This window comes from Coffea arabica, chromosome 6c, assembly GCF_036785885.1.
Source record: "Coffea arabica cultivar ET-39 chromosome 6c, Coffea Arabica ET-39 HiFi, whole genome shotgun sequence".
Taxonomy (NCBI): domain Eukaryota; kingdom Viridiplantae; phylum Streptophyta; class Magnoliopsida; order Gentianales; family Rubiaceae; genus Coffea; species Coffea arabica.
The window spans coordinates 8,425,915-8,445,561 of record NC_092320.1 but is presented as its reverse complement, the minus strand read 5'-3'; the positions used below and the strand labels follow the sequence as shown (position 1 = coordinate 8,445,561).

General features: G+C 45.1%; 1 protein-coding gene across 1 annotated transcript; it reads left to right on the top strand.

Annotated features, from left to right (window-relative positions):
- The first annotated feature begins 13,794 nt into the window (after positions 1 to 13,794).
- Positions 13,795 to 18,606, top strand: LOC113693626 (probable inactive receptor kinase At2g26730). The gene is made up of 2 exons (XM_027212186.2): positions 13,795 to 15,836; positions 17,522 to 18,606. Exons 1-2 carry the CDS (start codon positions 14,480 to 14,482, stop codon positions 18,187 to 18,189), a joined length of 2,025 nt encoding a protein of 674 aa, XP_027067987.1. The 5' UTR covers positions 13,795 to 14,479; the 3' UTR covers positions 18,190 to 18,606.
- Positions 18,607 to 19,647: the final 1,041 nt, after the last annotated feature.

The following is a 19,647-nucleotide window of genomic DNA, read 5'->3' as shown; positions in this document are numbered from 1 at the left end:
TTCCTCTGGAAAAATATTGTTTGCCGATTTGGCATACCCCGTGTCCTGGTCTCAGATAACGGACGTCAGTTCGCTGATAGTGCTCTCCAAGATTGGTGCTCGGAGCTCGGGATCCGGCAGCACTTCACCTCGGTAGGCCACCCTCAAGCCAATGGTCAGGTGGAGAACGTCAACAGGACCATCCTGCACGGCTTGAAGACACGGATGGAGTTTGCCCGAACTGGGTGGTTGGAAGAGCTGCCTGCCATACTGTGGGCTTACCGAACTACTCCCCGAACTGCTACCCAGGAGACTCCTTTCGTTCTGACCTATGGTGCAGAAGCAGTGATCCCTGCAGAGATAGGAATCCCTTCGAGCAGGGTTCAGAATTTCATAGCTCGGGATAATGAGGAAGAGCTACGTCTTAACTTAGATCTGCTGGAGGCAAGGAGAGAAGAGGCGGCCATACGAATGGCTAAGTATAAGGGGCAGATCGCGCGACATTACAATGCTAGGGTAAAGCCTCTGTCCTTTAAGCCAGGAGATCTGGTATTGAGGAAGAATAGCGTGAGTAGGCTTCAGGGCACGGGCAAGCTGGACCCAAATTGGGAGGGTCCCTATGTGGTGAGAGAGGCAGATCGAGCTGGATACTGCAAGTTAACCCACCTCGGTGGGGAAGAAGTCCCGCGTACCTGGCACAATTCCAACTTGAGGATTTTCCGTTAAGCTCGCGCCCGTCAGGTCGTTTTCAAGGTCGAGACTTTTATTGATATCGATGTATTTTGTTTATTTTGTTTTAAAGAGTAGTTCATTTATGTTGGCATAAGGCCGAACTGATGTGGCTGATGGCCAGAAAATTTTCCAAATGCGACTAAGTATGAGGCAAAAGCAAAGCTTTTTCATTTCATAAAAACTGTACAAAAGGGAGCCAAGCTCGCACAAAAGGAATTGCACAGAGGAAGAACAGAGCTTATACAAAACGAACTGCCACTGACAGTTCAGATCCGATCCTAAGGCCCTACTCTAGTTCTCACCCTCTTCCTCCTCCTGCTCGGTTTCGGGAGTGGTCACCGGCAGCTGAGGATCGGCGACCAGGTCGGCCAACTTCCGTCCATGCGTGTAACCCTCCACCAGAAGGTCGAGCTGCTCCACAGCCAGGGGGTTGTAGCTGGGAAACTTGCCCAGATCAAACCCAGGCAGACCCAGCCTCTGCACCTCCTCCAGGGCTTGAGAATACCCATGGTGCAGCACGGGAGTATTCAGGATGGCCAGGTCGCCCCTAAAATCCTCCGATCTGAGAAAGGCCCGCACGCCCTCCTGGGCTCCCTCAGTCCTAGCCGCCTCGACCTGAGCAGACAGCTCGGCGCTCCTCTTCTGCTCCCCATGCAGCTGAGAGGTCAGGTCGGAGTTCTTCTTTAGCTCCAGTTCGAAGTTGGAGTGAGCTTGGGCGAGCTGCTTCCTCAGGCCTTCAGCTTCGGCCACAGCTGCTTCGTTCTGGCTGAGCAGCTTCTCGTTGGCCGCCCTCGTCTCGCTCATCAGGGGGAGGAGGCCCTCGTAACGCTTGGCCAGCTCGGATCCGACCAAGTTCACTTGGGCTGCGCCTGTGTAATAGTAGTCGAGAAGGTCAGATGCCTCCATGGCCTTAACCAAGTTAAGGTCCCTGGGAAGGATGGCCCCATGAGCAAGCTCCCTAGCCACCTCAGGGAATTGAGCTCGGTCGTTTATGGAAAGCTTCCACTGGGGGCAGAAGTGCATAGGGTGTTGGTGCGTGATCAGCCGCGTCTGCGGGTCGAACAACAGGGTGGAGCTCTGGCGCTGCCATAAATTAGGAGGAGCGCCAGCACGAGCTTGCTCCTCGACGGTATTCACGCCGTAGTGACCGCCCTGACCAGGTTCAGGCGTCGACCTCTCTTCCTGAACTGGGGAGGAGGTCGTCTCCACCCTAGCCCTCTTTGCGGTTGTCTTCTTCTTCTTTTTCTTCCCAGCCTCGATAGCCTTGGCGGACTGAGCAGGAGTTGGCTGGGGCGTCGGAACTGGTACCGAGCTGGTTGGAATGGCTGAGGAGGGCTGGGTAGTAGCACCTGGAGTGCTGGCTCCTCCGATGGTTAGAAGAGAAGAAAACCTCTTCACTGCAAAAAGCAGAAGACCAGAAGGTCAGTAGATGCATAAAACAAAGAGAGGAAAGAAAAGGGGGGCTAGGTCGTTTACAAGAGGTCAGCTCGTTTGGCGAGAGCGGCCTATTCTCTGGCGAGGGATCTGAGGGGTTAGCTCGGATCAGCCCCGCCGCCCAAAGTTGGGCATTGCTGAACTCTTTCACCTCCAGCTTCTCGTCTGAGCTGAGTAGGCGGCTGAGCTCGGCTGCAGGGAGCGGATCGGGAAGTGGATCCGAAACCTGAGTCTCCGCCCTCCAGGTTAGAGGGGGAAAGCCCAGGTTCTTCACAAAGAAGAAGTAACGCTTCCAGTCCTTGATGGAGGAAGGTGCCCCCGTGAACAGCTCGCGGGAGGGGGTTTTTGCTCCACTTCTGCGGGCGAAGTAGAACCACCCGGGCACCTTCCCGCTGACCTTCATCTGGAAGAAGGCTTGGAACAGGTCGTGGGAAAAGGGAATTTCTAGTGCTCGGCAGAGGATGAAAAAGCCTATAATGGAGCGAACACCATTGGGGATGACCTGAGTTATGCGGATGCCCCAGAAGGTGAGGATAAAGAAGAAGAAGTTAGGAATAGGCAGGCGGAGACCAGCCATCAGCTGGTCCCTGTAGATCGCCACGAAGCCAGGAGGAGGTCGGCTGGCGACCTCCCCCGGTAGGGCGGCCCTAGGTTCAAACTGGGCTGGGATTTCATATTTTTCGGCCAGCCCGTCAACTTCCTTCTGTCCCAGGGCAGGGGGGATAGTGTCGACCTCTCCAAAGTCGCCACTAGGTCCTCCCGAGGTCCCTGCGGCCATCTGAGCTGGAGCTGCCTGTTCCGCAGCCCCGGCTAGAGGCTGGGCAGTTTGTTCGGCTGGGCTCATTATTTGGACAGGAGATTGTATGGGAGAAGGCGCGGTTACTGACCCAGATGAAGTGGAAGGAGAAGAACTTGAAGGGTCGGGAGAGGGGCTATCTAGGAGTATGGGGCTAGCTGCTCTGTGCCTAGGGGCCGAACTGGTAACGTCAGAGCTATCAGAACTGTAAGAAGACATAAAAAGGAAAAGGAAACTTACTGATGGAAGGAGATCGGATGAAAAGCTGATCTAGGGAGGGCCGAACTGACTCTGGGCTCCTAAGGAAGATCGACCCGACGTGTTCTGAAAGGAAAAAGTTTGAAGCAGCGAGCTAGGGGTGAAAGGAGCGAACTGATAGAGTGAAGAAGGAGGAGTGAAAATGACGCCCAGGGGGCCTATTTATAGGCGATTCTCAGGGCGGGAAGACGAGGGGGCGCGCATTTATTTGAACTATTTATGGGGAACCGTTCCCAACCGCCATAACTGGTCGACGCGACGGTTGAGGTGACAGACACGAACCGACGCGACGGTTGCTTGCACCACTCCTTGACATGGGCCCCGCACCGAGCTGACGCGACGCTCTGAAAGTCGGCCTAGATTCACGCGCCTGTTCGGTGACTCTAGACTAGAGGGGGGGCTAGTGTAGTGGAGCCCATGAGCACATCGGCCCGGTCCACATACACGTCAGCTCGGCTCAAGAGTCCCGACGTGATGGGCTGGTCTAAGGGTCAGGTCCACCCGCAGGACCAGACGAGCACCGCCTCCCAGGCGGATGGGCCTGATGGGCTTCGGAGCCCGCGCCTACCAGAGCTGGGTAGTGGAGCCCTAGAGGCTTATCCTCTCCAATAAGGACTCCTTGTCCTACCAGGAAACTACCACCTGGTGTTCTATAAATACCACACCCATAAGAAACACAAGGTACGCTACGCATAGTGCAGACTCTATTCTTTTTACTTACAAACCAGTTCTGACTTGATCGTCGGAGTTGCTACAGGGGACTCAGCCCCGCAGCTCGCTCACGTGCAGGTCGGACGCTCAACCAGCTCAGTTCGGATCTTCACTTCGGCAGTCGCATCAGTACCATTGTTGAATAAGTATCGCTCATGGTTTTGATTGATTGGAACCATTGTAGCAGCACTTTCTTTCCTTTGAAGTGACGAAATCCGTAAAGAATCTTGAATTGTTTCAAGTTGGAGTTTGAAACCGTTTGTATACGTGAAAAGAAGCCTACCGCACTATTCCATATATATATATATGTATATATGCACCCTTTGTCTGCATTTCAAAATGCAACTCCAATTGCAACCGAAAGTCGATATTATGATATACCCCTTTTCTCTTTGGTTTCGAGGTGAAATAGTGAAAGACTCAGAAAGACCAGACCAAACCATGAGGGTCGAACTGTAGATAGACAAAATGTGATCTACATGTGTGTCCAGAATTTTGTCATTATGCTGTCAGGAATTATGATTGTCCTATTAACTCCTGCCACGCGTTTCGTCGGTCAAGCATACTAGGAGTTTATATATATTACTCCTTGAACTAATTTATACTTTTAAATTTCCGAAACTTTTGGTGTGTATGGAGCTTCTGTCTAATATATTATTATTGATCTGATCTAACAATTGATGACCCCAGATGATTAAGTAATTAAGCCCAGTCATTCAACAGCCATAGCAGGTTTCTTTGCTTTTCTTCCATTCCGTCGTGGTAGGAAAAAATGGATATCGAATTATCGTAGCGTTAAAGAAAATCTGATAGTACAAAATTTCAATTTCAAGTCTTAACAACGTACGAGTTGTCTTATACTTGAATACAATAAGCTGCGTGTGGCTAAAGGAAGATGAAGCAGCATATGAGTGATGAATGAGTTTTATCCTTTTTATCCGTTTACTTCATAAAGTAGCAATTGCTAATATATTGTTTCACCTTAAAAAGAAGAACAGATACGAATTCACGACTGATAATTCAGAATTTGCTCATAACGAGCGCGACCTCATTTTCTTTCCTTCCTGTTTTATGTTCGAAAAAAAAGGAAATTGCAGAAAAACTAAGTTTCGTTTGAATTAACTGTTTTTGGAGGTATTTTTGAAAATTTTTACTGTAAAAATGTATATGAAAAATTTTTACTATAAAAAATTTTTGAAATATTAAATATATTGTATGAATGAGATTTTTTTTGAATTGTTGTATATTATTGTAACACTGTATTTGAAAATTTTATTTTTGAAAAAATGGTCAATCCACTCCGACCAGAATATTCTCTTTTTTCTTTTTGGCAGAGAAAAAAAAAACTAAAGACTCGTATAAATATAAATATATGTATTGACGACTATCGTATGAGATAATAATACTTGTACACTTGCCAACTTGACGTGCTCATTATTGACTTGCAATTGCAGGCCCCTGCTTTTTCCAGCGTCCTTTATTTTTCCTTTTTTGTAGTGGTGGAGTTTGGCGCTGGCTGCCGATCGGCAAACAACAACAGCGGGAGCAGGGAGAGCGGGTTGGGTTGGGTTGGGCCTGCCGCTCCGAATTTTCCAATTTCATATTTTTTGTTCTCTTGCGAAAACATATATACATATATATACTCCAGCAATTTTCAATAAGTACTTATTTGCCATTAAATTAAAGGTTGGTAGCCACTCAAAATTTAGGAATATGATGGTTTTGGCCTCACGTTTCATACCCAGGGTCCACTGGGGGTTTATAAAGCTGAAACTGAAAGAGATTTTTCTTCTTTTTTTTCCTTACTAAAATTGGAATGCAAGATAATAGACCTTTTTTTTTTGGTAAAAGATAATAGAACTTTTATCACGGTCCAGGAGTGAGTGAATGAAGAGAGTGATGTGCAGAAGCCGATGAGTGTGTCTGAATGTTGGAAGATTCTCTGGAAATTTTTTTTGAGGTAATTAATGTAACACTTTTTAATGTGATATATGTCAGATTAAAAAAATTGTTGTGAGTACTTAATAACCCCCTCCCCCCCTCCCAAAAAAAAAAAAGATCTGCTAGTAATGACAAAAGAAAGAAAGATTAGAAACTCAATTTGCAGAAACAAAAAACAAAGGGTTTGTTTGGATTGTGTTTTATTTCCCCAATTTTATCTGCTTACATCATCATTACAATTTCCAATACACCTTTTTATCTTCCCAATTACCTTTTTATCTCACACACATCACATCACAAAAAGTGCTACAGTAAAAATATTCCAAATAAAACACAATCCAAAAAAGAAAAGAAACCTTGCCACTTCTTAGAATGTCTTAGCATAGTATATATGGATTTCCAAAGTTGTGGTCACTATATATATATATAATATTGTCATAGAATAGTAGAACGCGGAGAGTTCAGTTAACCCATGAACTTTGTCTTTTAAAAGGTGATGGAATCCAATTGAAAACTCCATCGCCTGTCCGGCCTGCTTTGCTTAAAGAAAAACTCAAAAAGAAGCCGGAGTGCACTAGCTGGGCTGATACTACTTTTTTATTTTCTGTTGCCCAGAATCAACAATGAAAAAGTCACAAGTCTCTTTTATATATAGACTTTTAATTTCTCATAGTATCTTATTGGGATACACAGGACTTGGACTCCCTATTGAAATTGCTTGTGAACTGCTGTCAATCAATTTAGAAGAAAGCGGCACAAAATACTTGGTAGAATGGAGAAGGAATGGTGCTGTCAAGGAATTAAACAGAAAGCTTCAAAATCCCTTCTTCAATATTTACATGCAGTATCCATCCATTTGTGCCTCTGAAGAGTATGGTTCAGTGGATGCTACTATTATTATTTTCTATAACCATCACTTCAAGTCCAAGAGACCGGTTGAGTGCAAAAAGAAAGAAAGAAAGAAAGAAAGAAAGAAGCGGAGACAGCTCGACGGGTAATACACAATTGAATAAAGTCTCCACACCCAATTTGTGTGTAGTCCTGCTCCTAGCTCCTAACTCCTAACTCCTAACTGCTGCGTTTGACAAATGACAGACACATAAAAACAAGTACGAAGCTCAAAGCTTTGTCTTGACTACAGGTGGGTAAGGCAATCAGATTTAAAATTCTTATACTCCACGTCGTTCATGATCAAAGTTCTGTTACTTTTTTGGATTTTTCCCTAGCGTCTTTTCTTGACTTCCTGATCAGCGGCACATCTTCGCTTCCGATTGGTGCAATTAAACGAATAGAGTAGAATTCTAGTGGATGCGGCAATTATGGTACGTAAATCAAGTTCTGTTAAGTACCTGGCTAAATTACAAGTTCTCAAAATTTGATACATTTCCATGAAAGGCATTTGGAGAGTTTTTACCCTATTGATAGCTTGCGCTTTTTCTGAGAAAGAGAAAAAAAAAAAAAAAAAGAACAATGGCTAGAGCCCATTTGCATTCTGAAGAAGCACGGAACTTCCTCGAGGAGAGCTGACCTGATCAGCTCGGGGTGCTGATGGAAGAGCTGACTCCAAGCCTGCAAAACAGAAGGGACGAGCTAACAAAGGGGGCCCGAGGGTTGTCCCCGAGGGCACTCCGACGGTCAAGTTAGTTTTCCGGTGAGTAGAGTTCACGGGAAGTAATAACAGCCAGGAGAAATTTGCCTATGTTGAGCGTACCTTGGGCAATGGGTGTGTAGCACTATTTATACCTGAGCCAGAGTCCGACTTCCGTACGTTCCGGGACCTTCCTGATATAATCTCAATCCCGCGCCGAGCGGGATCTCCTCCGACCTCTGCGGGACGGTGTCCTGATCCCCCTGGAGCCCTAGCGGGGGTGCGGCCCAGGGCGGTCGCCAGGAGCCTGGGGCCGGAGCCCAGCTCGACTTTACCTGGGCTGCCACGTGTCTAGGCCCAGTACGGGGCCTCTGCACTAGCCCCCTAGATTAGGTAAGGCTTCCAGGCAGACCTAATCTATACTCTGCCACGTGGGAGACCAGCGTCGCGCACTGCTCTGCCCTGGTCACCTCTGGTACAGTGCTGTCACTGAGAAAACCGCGCCGATCTCCTGGGTCGAGCGTCAAACTCCCAAGTTTCGACAAACTTGATCAATGCGTGCCGACCTCATGGGACCGAGCATCAAATTGCCACTGACATGGTTTAAGCCCCCGACTTTTAAAGTTTTGAGCCTTGCCGACCTCTTGGGTCAAACAAACCCATTCAAGTTAAGGCACAACGTGCCGACCTCTTGGGGCCGAACATCGCACTTTCCGATTTTAAAATTTCAAGCCGTGCCGACCTCTTGTGGCCGAGTATCATACTTTGAAGGCAGTCACGCCGACCTCCCGGGTCGAGCGTCGAACTCTGATTTTAGCGGATATGCCAATCTCTTGGGGTCGAGCATCACATTTCCAAGGCAGTTATGCCGACCTCCTGGGTCGAGCGTTGAACTCCCTGATTTTAGCAGAGGTGCCGACCTCTTGGGGTCGAGCATCACATTTTCCAGGCAGTCATGCCGACCTCCTGGGTCGAGCATTACATTCTCAGGGCAATCGTGCCGACCTCCTGGGTCGAGCATCATACTTTGAAGGCGGTCACGCCGACCTCCCGGGTCGAGCGTCGAACTCTGATTTTAGCGGATATGCCAACCTCTTGGGGTCGAGCATCATATTTTCAAGACAGTTATGCCGACCTCCTGAGTCGAGCGTTGAGCTCCCTGATTTTAGCAGACTTGCCGACCTCTTGGGGTCGAGCATCACATTTTCCAGGCAGTCATGCCGACCTCTTGGGTCGAGCATTACATTCTCAGGGCAATCGTGCCGACCTCCTGGGCCGAGCCAGCGTGCTCCCTGGTTTTGACAAGCTGCCTCAAAGTAAGTCACGGCGTGCCGACCTCTTGGGGTCGAGCATCACACCTTCAAGACGGTCATGCCGATCTCTTGGGTTGAGCGTCAAGCCTCCCGTCTTTAACAGGCGTGCCGACCTCTTGAGGTCGAGCATCGCACTCTCAAATTTCGCAATTTAAAGCCGTTTGCGGACCTCATGGGGGGTTTTTCCGTCCTCTCCGCTCTCCGAGCCCCCGATCTGCCTCATTCTTCAGGCGGGCTGCCTCCTCTGCGTTGACAGCCGCGTGCACCCTGCGAAGGAGTTCCTCCAGGTTTACGGGAGGGTTCTTGGCCAGGTCGTAGAAAAGCTCCTCTACCCTGATCCCGTTTGTGAAGGCGGCCATCCCCACCTTTTCGTCCTTGTCCCTGACCTGCAAGCTCTCCGCATTGAAGCGGGTCATGAAATTCCTCAGTGACTCGTCGGACCTTTGTCTGATGGACATCAGGTGGGTTGTGTTCCTCGCGTAGACCTTCGAGGAGACGAATTGGGCTGCAAACTGCCGGGCCAGCTCAGGAAAGCTCCGTATAGACCCCGGTTTCAGTCCCTGGAACCAGAGCCGCGCCTTCCCCTTTAGGAACATAGGGAAGGTCTTGCAGCGGACCTCATCCGCGGCGGTTTGCAGGCGCATATGCGTCAGGAAGACCGAAAGGTGGTCTTCTGGATCTGTGGAGGCATCGTACATCTCAATGCTCGGAATGTTAAACCTCCGGGGTAGAGGGTAGTCCTCTATTTTCCGGGTAAAAGGCGAGATTGCGTAGTTGTTCTCGTACTGCCGGGGCCTCAGGATCCGCTCAAGCTCATCCCGGGCAGGGTCCGAATGCAGGTGGTCGCGAGGTCGGCTCCTGGCAGACCTGTCTGGAGAGCGCACGAGACCGTTCCTTGCAGGCCTCGCCGGCGAGGGACCCCTCGGCTTGCTCCCCTTGGACCTGTGTCGGGAGTACCTTTCGCTGTCTCCGACTTCCGAGGTTCGCGGGCGAGGCGGCGTCCGTGGCCGTTTCCTCCTGGGGGGTTGGTCGCGCGACTCATCCTCCAAGGGTTCGGGGAGTGGCTCCTTCTCCTTCCCCTTCGCCTTGGAGGTCTGCGCGCCTCCAGCCTCCTCCCCCTCCTTTGTCTGCCGGATGATATCTTCCAGCATGGGGAGGTTTTCCGTCACGAACTGGAGGATCTGCTGCCTCCTTTCTCCTGAAAGGGCTGAGCCCCCGGCGCCCCGAGAAGCCTCAATTTCCTTTCGCTGGGATCCTTCACCGCCCCCCGGGCCGGTGCTTTCTATTGTGCGCTTGGATCGCGTCCTGGCCATCAGCACAATCTTACTTACCTTACGGTTCCCACAGACGCCTGGGGCCGGAGCCCAGCTCGGCTTTACCTGGGCTGCCACGTGTTTAGGCCCAGTACGGGGCCTCTGCACATTCCTATTTTTTTTAAAAAAACTTTTGAAGAAAAATGTATTATAACGATTCAACGTACATAAGAATTTTAAAAAAAAAACTTGCATCCCGAGCAAACAAACATGACTAAATTTGGAAAATCAAGGAATTGGGGCTAAATAATAGACACTAGTGAGGAATCCAGCACTAAACTGGATGTTGCAAGATATCATGATTGTGTGGATAATTGATGATTTCGTTCCAAGAGATGAGGGGTTTTGAGGGACTGAGCATGATAGCAGTCAATGCGTAAATCTAAGGGACTGTCATTTTCGTGCGACAACTTGTTAATCATGTTCAAACAGTTCCTACCTACGCGACTGAGCATAACGGCAGTCAATGCGTAAATGTACGTTCGCATTGAATAGTAGCCGACGGTGATTTTGCGTCCTCCAGGAACCCAGTAAAAAAGACGGAACGGAATGGGATAACTCGATCAATCAAGAAAGTACCTAAAACGAACGGAAACGAAGCAAATCACCAAATGTCTCACAACTCCAGAAGTTATAGCCTTCACCCTTTAAAGACTTTTCCGGCGTTTGAATGAAGCTAAAGAGTTCTAGCTAAAACAGGGGGGAAAGAAAATGAAAATACTACTACTAAAGCCACACTAATTGATGTCATGCCACCACGTTCGTATGCCAGATGACTGTTAGAAATCTCACCCACACGTGCCAGGTCCTACCGTAACGGAATTGCTCGGGTTGATTGCCGGCCATGAATCTCCAAAATCTTTAGGTCGATTAATTTCCAAATTGCAATTTTTATAAGCGCAAGAAAACATTTCGCATTTTCGTCAAATTCTCCGCTATGTCTGTTTCAACCGAAACTTGTTAAAAAGATCTCGAGAAGGAGAAAAAGAAAAACTTCAATTGATTAAATGACGTATATAACTAATTTTCCTTAAGTAAGTTGGCTACCGGAGATGTAATCCTAATAATGATCATATTTTTGGGATTCAAACTCTTGCACTTTGAATCAAATCCAAGCGGTGTGTAAGAAATTGAATCCTATTTTATTATTGGCTAACTTAGGAGTAGAAGTAAACTAGTGATAGATATTGATAGTTAACAAAAAAAAAAAAAAAAAAAAGAGTAAATGACGTATTTAGACTTTAGGGGTCATGCATATATGGTGGCATTGTTGACTTGGGCACCCGTCTCCCGTCAACGAAGAATGAGACAGGCAGCGCGTTTTAGGAACTGTAACCATCATCCCCCCCACAAATTTATTGTTTGAACATTGAAGCTTCGCCAGGGTACTGGGCACTACTATCTTAGATGATCATTCATGAATAGGGTTGCTCGACTCGAGTTCCAACTTAAACATATTCAATTTATTAGTTTTTTAATTGGTTTGATCATATATATATTTATTTATTTTAATAGTAAAATTATATATATTTATAATGTTTTATTATTTGTTAGACTATATTATTTTATTTATTTTAAAAAATAAAATAATTATTTTTAATTTTTTTAAATTCGAGGTCGAACTTTGCATTTTAAACTGGAGCTTGAGTTTAAGATTCATAATTCATAAAATTAAGTTAACACTTAACTCGATTAAATCAAATCTCGACTCGACTCGTCTGCATCTTTATTCATGTGCAAAAGTGAGTTGCTTTCTTTTCTTATGGGAAAAAAAAAAATCGTTTACTTCGCTGTCATTTTACTTCAAAAAAAATTTTTACATTTTTGAAACATAATCTTTTCATTTCATGAACATCAAATCGATATACTATATATATATATATATATTTACAGAAACCGTAGAAAATAGCAAGCCAAATGTGCCCTAAGCATTTTGGTAATTTAGTAACTTACACCGCATACAAATAATTAGTAGCTTACGCATCATGTATTATTGGCTAGACGAAAGAGATCAGAGCATGCAAATTAGCTGTTCCTGTGAAGAACAGGGGCATCTTAGTGCGAGATGACAAAGTCACTAATTCCGAACTCCGCGCGGCCAATGACAGAAACAAATTAACTGACACCTAAACTACCTCTTTCAGTCACAGAATGAAACAAACTAGCTGTCCTTATTCTGCTTTCAAGATGTACTTAAGACAAACAAAGATTACATTAATTATTATTATTATTATTACAAACGAGCTGTAAAGTACTTGTTTTTTTTCAAGAGATTTAAATACATTGAGAAGCAAAGGACCCCAAAGACGGAAACAGAAAGTCGACTAGTAGTACTTCTCTCCCGCTTTTTTCTTTTATAATTGTCACAAAAAAAAGAGTGCTAATAACTCTAAGATGCGAGTGCAAATGCTATAAAGTTCACTGCCGTCGTACAAAATTCGTGCGATTCACGCACTTCACGTTAGTACGGATTACAAGTCAGCAAAGGCTTTGAGCACCGACGACGGTTGCAAAACAAAATTACAGCAGTAGCAGTACTATTAAAAAAAGAAAAAAAGAAAAAGAAGTGGACAAGTACAAATATGACATACGAGCCCAGCCGGCCTACAGGGGAGGGCACGTATTCCGACCAGCCAAATACTTTTTTGATTTCACTAATATATGCGAAAATGATAAAAAAATGTTCTCCAAGTGGAGTAATTGCTTGGATTTTACTTATTATTAATTTGCAAAATTGTTTTTTTTTTAAGTTTAAAAAAGTCATCATCGTTTTTTTTTACCAAAAATGACCTTATTGAATTCACCATATTATTATTAATTGTTTTCCTTCCTTGCTCTTTTAAAAAAATATATATATTTTGTGGGGGGTTTACCAAAAGTTAGTGGGCCAAAATATTTTCCAAGTTTAAGAAAAACTTAAAAGGGTCAAAGTAAAACTTTCAGAAATGTTCTTCCTTGATTGATCAAACTCCATACAACCAACTGATATCAACCACTCACAGAAGTGCTGTCGGCTACCACTGTTGATGGTGAAACTTACAGGCCATTCTCTGGTTTCTGCATGGATAACGATTTTGGTATCAAACAAATCTGAAAACGAGAAAAAACCAAGAAGACTTGGTGATGTGAGATCGCGATGGCATCTATCTGGTCGCTAGAGAATGGGTCTAGAACTATTTGGTAGGAGAGATCGAAGGCGCGGCCATGGGGAAAGGCAAGCTCCTATGGCCACGGGAATCATGAAAGAATTAGAAGAAAGAAGGCCCAGGCCATTAAAAGGATTGGGAAAAAAAAGGAAACCCATACTGGGTGAGATGATGGAGCATTTTTCAGTGTGTTAAGGGAGTGGTGGCGGTGAGAATTGGTGCGCTGGAAAATGGCGGAGGAAAGAGTACGGTAGCGTTTGATTGACAAAAATAAGGGTGGGTAGTATAGGAATTTCAGATCTAATTTGGATGTTTTTCGAGATTAATTAAAAGCACGTGGAGGACGTTAATCAATAAAAAAGAGAGAGAGAGAGAGAGGGTTTACTGTATTTTATTCAATTATAAGCTCTACATTTTCCCTTCTTTTATAAGATTTGAAATTTACCTTTGAAAAAAAAAAGAAAATAAAAAACCTGGCCTAATTTTATTTTTAAAACCAGGAGGACAAAAGTTGTAGTGCGAGACAGACACCGCTACAACAACTGCTTGAAAATATAACTGCCGGAGTGCCAGCCAAGAGGTTAAGAAACGAAGAAGAAGAAGAACGAGAGATCATCGTTTTTCACTTCACTCGACGGTTCATCGGAGTGCTGATCTGCGCTAGTATCTAAATCTTCCCGATTGGCGCCAGCAGAATCAGTGCTGTTTTTTCGATATACGCAGTCCCTCCCCTTCCCGTCCCACTATTTTCACTTGTGAATTTGCTTTTCAGCCTTTTCCTTTGGTTGTGCTCTCTCCAACTCTGGTCTCCTCTCGTGAACACTCTCTCTCTCTCTCTCTCCACAGCCCATTCCTATGCAAGAAAAGAAAAGGAGAAAAAGCCCTCTCTCACTATCCCCATCCCCTTCTTTCTCCACTGGAACAGGACTACTTTTGGCTCTCTTTTCTTCCCCTACTCTCTCTCCCCCCCTCTCTCTCTCCTAAGCGTTACACACACTCTCACACAGTTGCTTGACACTCCCACCCCCCCCCCCTCCCCAAGCACCAGCACACCCCCCATGATGATGATGGCATCTTACTTGAGACTCACTTTTGCTGATACTGAGGTCCCTCTCCAATTTTTTGTTAACACTGCTGCTGCTATTACTGGTACAACACTGGCAGCGGGAGCCATTCGCCGTCCACCAACTCATTCTTTCAAATTCTTTTTCTGGGTTTAGATAGAGCAGCCAAAATCCCTAAAATCCCAACCAACGATATTCCTTCCAATGGCAATGCAATTGTTTCCTCATTCTCATTCTGCTCTGCTTTTTCTTTCTCGTGCTTTGTTCTTTGCCTTTTTACTGGAGCTGTTCACGCTGAGTCATCCTCGAGTTAACTCGGAACCCACTCAGGACAAGCAAGCCCTCCTTTCCTTCATTTCTCGGGTCCCTCACGAGAATCGCTTGCAGTGGAACTCCTCTGACTCTGCCTGCAACTGGGTCGGCGTCGAATGCAACGCCAACCAGTCCTACGTCTACTCTTTGAGGCTTCCCGGAGTCGGCCTCGTCGGTCAAATTCCGGCCAACACCCTGGGCGGTCTGACTCAGCTCCGGGTCCTGAGTCTCCGCGCCAACCGACTCACCGGTTCGCTCCCCCCCGACTTCTCCAACCTCAAGGCCTTACGCAGCCTCTACCTCCAGAACAACCGGTTCTCCAGCGAGTTCCCGCCGAGTCTCTCCGAGTTGACTCGCCTGACTCGCTTGGACATCTCCCACAACAACTTCACCGGCTCAATCCCATTTTCCGTCAACAATTTAACCCGTTTAACTGGTTTATTTCTGGAAGACAATGGCTTTACCGGTACTCTCCCAAGCATTAACGCGCCCCTAGCGCAATTCAATGTCTCCAATAACCGCCTCAATGGCTCAATCCCACAAACTCTGCAGAAATTTCCCGATTCTTCTTTCGCCGGTAACATTAATCTTTGTGGCGGCCCATTGCCCCCATGCAACCCATTTTTCCCCTCCCCAGCCCCCTCCCCTGCATCCCTTCCTCAATCTAAACCACCCCACAAAAAGTCCAAAAAGCTCTCGACCGCTGCGATAATCGGAATATCAGTGGCTGCCGGAGCATTGCTGCTCTTGTTGTTACTAGTCCTTCTACTTTGCCTATTACGCAGAAGAAAGCAGCAGCCCCCCAAAGCCCAGAAGCCTCCGTCAACTGCAAGGGCAGCTGGCGCAGGCGTTGGGGCAGTGGGAGGGGCAGCAGAGGCAGGGACATCTTCCTCTAAAGATGATGTCACCGGTGGCTCTGCCGGAGAAGAGAGGAATAAGCTGGTATTCTTTGATGGCGGAGGGTATAGCTTTGATTTGGAGGACTTGTTGAGGGCTTCTGCTGAGGTTTTGGGGAAAGGGAGTGTGGGGACTAGTTATAAGGCTGTTCTGGAAGAAGGTACAACTGTGGTGGTGAAGAGGCTGAAAGATGTGGTGGTGAGTAAGAAAGAGTTTGAGCAGCAATTGGAGGTCTTGGGAAAGATCAAGCATGATAATGTACTGCCTTTGAGAGCTTATTACTATTCCAAGGATGAGAAATTGTTGGTATCTGATTACATGCCTGCTGGTAGCTTATCTGCTTTGCTTCATGGTGAGTTCTTAATTACTACTAAATTTTCTGGATGTCCAACATGTTTTTCTTGGTTTACTGTGAAAAAATTGTTCTCTTTTAACTTTTTAACTAAATGGAGTGATGTTTTTGTTTGTAGATCAATTTTCCCTTGCTACATATTGTTAATTGAACCCGGAATTTGGATACAGATGAAGTTGCGAAGTTCTGCAACTCTGGAAAGTTTTGAATTTTTTTTTTTAAAATCTATGTTTGCCTATACGTCATTTTTAACTTGTGGATATGCCACTGACTCGCTGGGACTTCAAGCGCTCTTTCCTCTTGAAATTATTTGCTGCATTACTATCCTGATTGAAGAATTTTCTACTACCAAATGTGTGATGTCTGAATTTTCATGTCTCTGCCAATATGTGCTACATTTTTTAGACTTTTCTTTCAGATTTATGGATGCGATAAATATATAGCTACATTTAATTCTCTGCTTGTCATGCTACTGATTGATTTCGAAAAGTCTAAAGACTGGGGCTTTTTTTCTTGGGGGGTGTTGGTGTGGCGTGGCATGATGACTTCGAAACTTGAACAAATTGTGAGTGTTTCCTCTCCCCTCAATTATTGAGCGATTGCACTGCATTGTCTTACATGAAAATACTCTACTTTAAGAACTGCTGCTTTGTTTATTCATATTTTTGTTGTTGGGACATATATGGAAATTTTGGATCGGTTCAGATGTTGCACAAATGTCTCATGTAACACCGTTAACCAGCTTATAACGTGCAGAGCTGCTCTTGTTTGAATTTGTTGCACTAGTTCTGCAACAATTTTGAAAGTTAGAATGCACTAGTAATTGTAGTTTAAGTCCATTGCCATTATTTTACAGATTAACATCGTTGTGCTAACTTTGCAGTAGTACCTTTGCATACGACCAACATGCTTTCTCTGATAAATGATTTAATAAAATGTTCTAAGACTGTAGATGTAGTCTTTGTCAAGATACGAAAATATTTTCTTTTTTCTCTTACAGTTGTATCACTGGGTCTGTTACTCTGTTTCCAGTTTTACTCGGATTGATAAATATCAATTTTCAAAGCAGCTTTAAAATGGTAGTTATGACCTTTTCTGAAGTTGTGTCTTTCACATCTTCATAATGTATTCCTACTTAAACTGCAACGAGTTTTGACCTTTTATGAAGTTGTGTCTTTCACGATATCTTCATAATGTATTCCTGTGTAAACCCCAATTACGCATCAAACCCATTTCGCCAAACGCAGTTCTGTGGTAAGGTGCTTGTAGCTATTTTGAAAAATTGAAAGTGCGCTCCTCAATCACAACTAATGCTTATAATACTAATAATTGATGCACTGGTACCAGACATATTCTTTGGAAGTAAGCAACTGTGATTGTTTTTACTAAAATGTCTCAATCTTCTGATTCTTTCTTCACTGGCAATTTTCTTTCATTTGAAGCCTTATTTTGATCCAAATTTGACACGGTAACTAAACCTAAAATGTATTATCATTTCCTGGTCCTTTTGGTTCGGCTCATTTGCTATATGCGTATCCCTTGTTTCATTCTTTTTGTCGGGCAACAGTTGTGTAGATTAAGATGATCTTTTTGCTTGCTACTGTTTTCTATAGTTATGGAACTTCAATATACTCAAAACTATAATTTAGAACCCGATTATTGAATGGTGCTTTCTATGTTTACAGGGAGCAGAGGGTCTGGTCGTACACCATTGGACTGGGATAGTAGGATGAGGATTGCCCTAGCTGCTGCTAGAGGCCTTGTGCACCTCCACGTTTCAGGAAAAGTAGTCCACGGCAACATTAAGTCGTCCAACGTCCTCCTCAAGCAAGAAAACCAGGACGCCTGTGTATCAGATTACGGGTTGAACGCACTGTTCTCCAACTCGAGCCCTCCCAATCACCGAGTTGCCGGCTACCGGGCTCCAGAAGTGCTTGAAACTCGCAGAGTCACATTTAAATCTGATGTGTACAGCTTTGGGGTATTGTTACTGGAGCTCTTAACGGGCAAAGCGCCAAATCAAGCTTCGTTAGGTGAAGAAGGCATTGATTTGCCTAGATGGGTCCAAAGTGTTGTTAGGGAGGAATGGACAGCTGAAGTATTCGACGTCGAGCTAATGAGATATCACAATGTGGAAGAAGAGATGGTGCAGCTTCTTCAAATAGGGATGGCATGCGTTGCTACCGTACCAGACCAAAGGCCCGGAATGCAAGAGGTGGTCAGAATGATTGAAGATATGAACAGAGGTGAAACAGACGATGGGCTACGGCAGTCCTCTGATGATCCCTCCAAAGGATCAGATAGCCACACACCTCAGGAGTCGAGGTCGTCACCTCGTGGTGTCACTCCCTAGTCCCTACCGGGTGGAAAATGGTAAAAATAAGATCGACATTTAGGGGAAATTGGAAATCACCAAAAAAAGAAAAAAAAGGAATAATGGTGTCACCCCAAAAAATTGCACAGTTCTTGGGGATTAAATTTGTAATAATGGGTTGACACCATTGTGTTTCTCTTTAGATTTTTTCGTAGGCAGGAATTTATTTTTTTTCCCCTTTCTTGGTGGGGTTCAAATTGTGCATTAAATTTTTTTTTTTTTTTTGTTTTTCCTTTTGGATGATGCGGTGATAGTTGAAGATTTAAATAGTTCCGTGGGAGTTGGGGGATGGATTCCATGTACTGGTTGGAATTGACCATTCTGTGATTTACTAGTTGTTTTATATTTTTGATTTGATTCTTTGTTTAATAGAAACTACCCCGATTTTTAGTCAAAGACTGGAAGAATATATGCCTCCTTAGCGGATGCATCTGTCTTGGCTTGATTTGGGTAAACTACCATTTGGTCATTCTGCAACCATGTGACTGGAAATTGCCAACTGGCTTGTTTACAATTCTACCTTGAAATTACAAAGATAGTAGCATACCAACAAAGGCACATTCCGATATGTTTGATTGATGTCTGGGAGGATGCTGGCTTAATGCTGGCCGCCGACGACTCGGTTACTGCAGGCGTCGCCCTTCGCTTTCACCCTCATTTGTTCTTTACTTTTCTCTATGCACCACCACACTTCTTGATACTTCTTTGTCGCTGGCTGTTTACTTTACTACTCCTTATCTAGTGAAGTTTTGGTAAAAATGTCCTCTTATCTTGAATATATAATTTGAAATCTCTTTTTGACTGGGTAACTGGTACGTGTTGAAACTTGAATAGACCAAAATATGGGGCAATGGCTTCTCTTTTTCTTTTTTTTGATAAGAAAATAATCCGTTTTAATTACTAATTGAGCTAATTTGTATTGACAGTAATTAGTTGCTAATGATGGATGGCATTCTGAACTGGAGAACAATAAATTGACACGTGGCATAAATGGCTGATAAGTGGGAATGAGCAGTGGAAGGAAGTGGGGGGGGGGGCTTGATTTTGGTTTTGGTGGTACTTTAGAGTTATTACAAAATGGAAGGGGGGAGGAGAAACGGGAAATAATCGGAAGAGTGACGGGGATCGTGGTGGGGGGGGGCGGTGGGGCAGGGGATTGGGAAACAGGCTGGCTCGCTTTTGGTGGAGACATTTCTTTTTCTCTGACAAGCTAAAGGAGCAGCGCAGGCAGTAGGCATTCCGTCATGCCCTGCCCTGTGGTGCAACTGCAACCAATGGGTAGGTAGCATCGTACTAGCACTGCTACCACGCTCACCCTCTAACCCTTTGCACTTACAATAAATAATGAAATTTGAAAATGTGTGATAATATATTTCAGAGGCAGGAATCATTTCTCTTAGTCCCACTTACTTAATCCAGTAATATAAGTCAAAATAG

Bases quoted from the DNA above. Each gene is read 5' to 3' on its own strand.
- LOC113693626 (XM_027212186.2), top strand. From the start codon at position 14,480: ATGGCAATGCAATTGTTTCCTCATTCTCATTCTGCTCTGCTTTTTCTT. The intron at 15,837-17,521 runs GTGAGTTCTTAA...CTATGTTTACAG, and splicing joins CTTATCTGCTTTGCTTCATG to GGAGCAGAGGGTCTGGTCGT.